Source organism: Rhagoletis pomonella, unplaced genomic scaffold (genome assembly GCF_013731165.1).
Source record: "Rhagoletis pomonella isolate Grant_MI unplaced genomic scaffold, Rhpom_1.0 Rhpom_scaffold_00006, whole genome shotgun sequence".
Taxonomy (NCBI): domain Eukaryota; kingdom Metazoa; phylum Arthropoda; class Insecta; order Diptera; family Tephritidae; genus Rhagoletis; species Rhagoletis pomonella.
In genome coordinates this window covers 15,452,363-15,455,737 of record NW_023458560.1, presented here as the reverse complement: position 1 = coordinate 15,455,737, position 3,375 = coordinate 15,452,363, and the positions used below count along the sequence as shown (strand labels likewise).

Genomic DNA, 3,375 nt, shown 5'->3' with positions numbered 1-3,375 from the left:
TGCCTACGTGCTGGCCATTCGTCCAGACAGTGTCCATCGGGAAGTTGTCGGAATTGTGGCCGTAAGCACAATACTATCTTATGCCGCGAGAGGTTCGTCAACATAGCTGCGCCTGAATCGACGTCCACGACACCCGTATCGAATTTTGCAACTGGTAAGGCGCCAACAACTTCAGCTGCATGACTAGCAGCACCTGCGAGAGCCCACGCGGACAGATATCAGCCAATCACCCTCCTAGCAACAGCGCGTGCATATGCCTTTGGAGAAGCATCGGTTCAGCGTGTGGCTCTTATCCTATGCGATCCTGGATCGCAGGTTAGTTCGTGACGGATCGCCTAGCAAACTCCTTGCAGTTATACCGACGGAAATGTGACCTGGTAGAAGGGGTAGGGGCTGCCGTCAATGCACAGGTGAAGGGCAGCGTTACACTCACTTTGAGGTCAACGAAAACTGGATTTGAGATGCAAATTTATGCCTTGGTTTTACCGTCCATTACTTCTCAGACTCCGGCGGTGAATATTGACGTGAACCAGTGGCCGTACTTGAGAAGGCTTCAGTTGGCGGACGATCGGTTTGGTACGCCTGGCATTATCGACGTTCTCATCGGCGCGGACGTGTGGGGGCGAGTCTTAGAGGGTGAAGTCATCGGTGGACGACCAGACGAACCTTTCGCCCAGCGTACCCGCTTTGGTTGGGTAGTGTTTGGTCCGGCAGTAGTGTCTTTTACTTCGAACGTATCATCGCTCACACTCAGCGCGTTAACGAGTGAGGACGACGTCCGTTTAGAAGAACTGCTCCACAGGTTTTGGGAGATGGATGAAATTGTGGCGGCCGACAATCAACACGTTGACGACTGTGCCCAGATCTTCGAAGCTACTCATGGCCGCACTGCGGACGGCCGTTACATTGTGCACCTACCTCTACGACAAAATGCACCAAAGCTTGGTGACTCGTATGCACTTGCTGTGCGCCAATTTGGTAGACTAGAGCGTCGCTTGGTAGTAGATCCCGCCCTCAGAGAAAACGATGTGACATTCATGCGGGAGTACGCAACTCTCGGACATATGGAGCTAGTCGAACCACCGTATCACCATAACAATTGCTACTGTATTCCTCATCATGCGGTTACCTCCAAATTCCGTGTGGTGTTCAATGCCTCGGCGTCGCCCAGCACGGGAGTCTCCCTAAACGATATTCAACTGGTGGGCCCAGCGCTTCAGGACTCGCTTTGTAGCATACTTCTTCGCTTCCGACGTTTTCGAGTGGCGATAACGGCCGACATCGAGAAAATGTTCAGGCAAGTGTTGGTGGCGCAGGAGCATCGAGACTATCAGAGGATTATTTGGCGCGAGTCCCCGGCCGAAGATATTCGCGTATATCGATTGAAGACCATTACATATGGCATGACATGTAGTTCATATAACGCAGTGCGCACGTTGCAGCAATGCGTTTATGATAATTATGGTTCAGTTCCGGATAGGCGGCAGGCGGTCCTCGCTCGAGCTGCGATTCTAACCTCGTTTTACGTAGATGATTTCCTCACCAGTTGTGAGAGCGCGTTCGATGCAGTGGAACTGGCTAGAAACGTAGATACCATTTTATCCGCGGGAAAATTTACGCTAAGAAAATGGAACTCCAACGATGGCTAGGTGATGAGCTATTTATCTAATGAAGCGTCTCTTTCCAGCTATACTTTCCATTCTGGTGTGGCTTCCGTATTAGGCTTAAGATGGGACGCAGTGACGGATCAGCTATTTTTCCAAGTCGACCTAAACCAATCCTCCGAGGCTGCCACGAAGAGACGAGTACTTAGCGAGGTGGCGCGTCTCTTTGATCCCGCTGGGTTGTTATCACCTGTCGTTGTAACTGAGAAGGTGTTCATCCAGAGGATGCGGGCTGCTCGTTTATCTTGGGATTCGCCGTTACCTGACGATCTTTGCAACGAATGGCTCAAGTACCGCTCCAAGCTAGAGGGGCTCAATAAGATCCGCATTGACCGTTGGATGGGCATGATTCAGCGTGTTCAGACAACGTTGCACGGCTTTTGCGATGCAAGCTCACAAGCATATGCTGCCGTCATCTATACGAAAACTGTGGACGTAGGCAATGTTGCGCACATCTCACTTGTTACAGCTCGCACGAAGGTGGCATATTGCCGAAGTCAACTCCTTTCGTGCAGCTGCTAATACGTCAGGCGCATGAGGCAACGCTACATGGAGGAACGCAGCTCATGCTACATACCCTCCGACGCCGGTTTTGGATCCTGAATGCAAGGCAGGTGGTCAAGAGTTTTATCCACAAGTGCGTAGTGTGCCGCCGTCATAAGGGAGAGGTGTTCAGTCAGCAAATGGCTTCGCTACCCGGGCAGAGGATCATACCTGCGAGACTGCGAGTTTGTTTCGTCCGGGGTAGACTACTGTGGCCCTTTTACACTGCGGGTCGGCACGAAGCGCTCACGCACGTTCATCAAGACGTACCTAGCCATCTTCGTATGCATGGTCACCAAAGTCGTGCACATCGAAGTCGTGGACGATCTATCCGCACCAGCTTTCCTTGACGCCTTCACCCGTTTCGTCAGCCGCCGAAGTCCCTGCCCCGACCTATACACTGATAATAGCACTACCTTTGTTGGTGCTAACAGACTCTTACGTGAAGACCTCGCCGCATGGCATAGTGAAAACAACCAGCGATTGTTAGCGGGCTCGGGTACCAATTGACACTTCATTACACCCAGTGCTCCGCATCAAGGTGGGCTGTGGGAGGCTACCGTTAAGGCGGCAAAGCATCACTTGGTCCGCTGTGTGGGCTCGCAAATCATGTGGCATAGTCAATTGCAGACCTTGGCTACCCGGATCGAAGCATGCCTGAACTCACGTCCAATTACGCCACTGTACGACGACCCGGAAGATAAATTCGCGCTGTCACCCGGTTATTTCCTGATTGGGGCTCCGCTGATAGTGGTCCCTGAGCCAGACATCCAACATATTCCCAACAACCGACTGAAACAATGGCAATGGGTACGGCAGATTCAACAAGTGTTTTGGCAGCGGTGGAGTGAGGAGTACCTGACCACTCTGCAGCGGCGCCACAAATGGCATCGGCGCACCACTAACATCAAGGTGAACGATATCGTACTAGTCAAGCATGAGAACTTGCCTCCGACTCACTGGCGCATGGGTCGCGTCGTGGAAGTACATCCGGGCGCTGACGGAGCGGTGCGCAATGTCACATTAAGAACTTCCGGAGGATGCATGACTCGAGCTGTTCAGAAGCTGTGCCTCCTACTGGAGCCTGAGGATTTCGAGTCAACCGACTCGACCGGACAGGATGTTGAAGCTGCAACCTCTTAGTTAACTTTATTTTCTGTTATTTCGT

The 3,375-nt window shown here is 52.2% G+C and overlaps 1 protein-coding gene across 1 annotated transcript; it reads left to right on the top strand.

The window, feature by feature from the left end:
- The first annotated feature begins 461 nt into the window (after positions 1-461).
- On the top strand, positions 462-1,649 carry LOC118741790. Its single transcript, XM_036473763.1, has one exon. The coding sequence runs from the start codon at positions 462-464 to the stop codon at positions 1,647-1,649; it is 1,188 nt and encodes a 395-aa protein (XP_036329656.1).
- Positions 1,650-3,375: the final 1,726 nt, after the last annotated feature.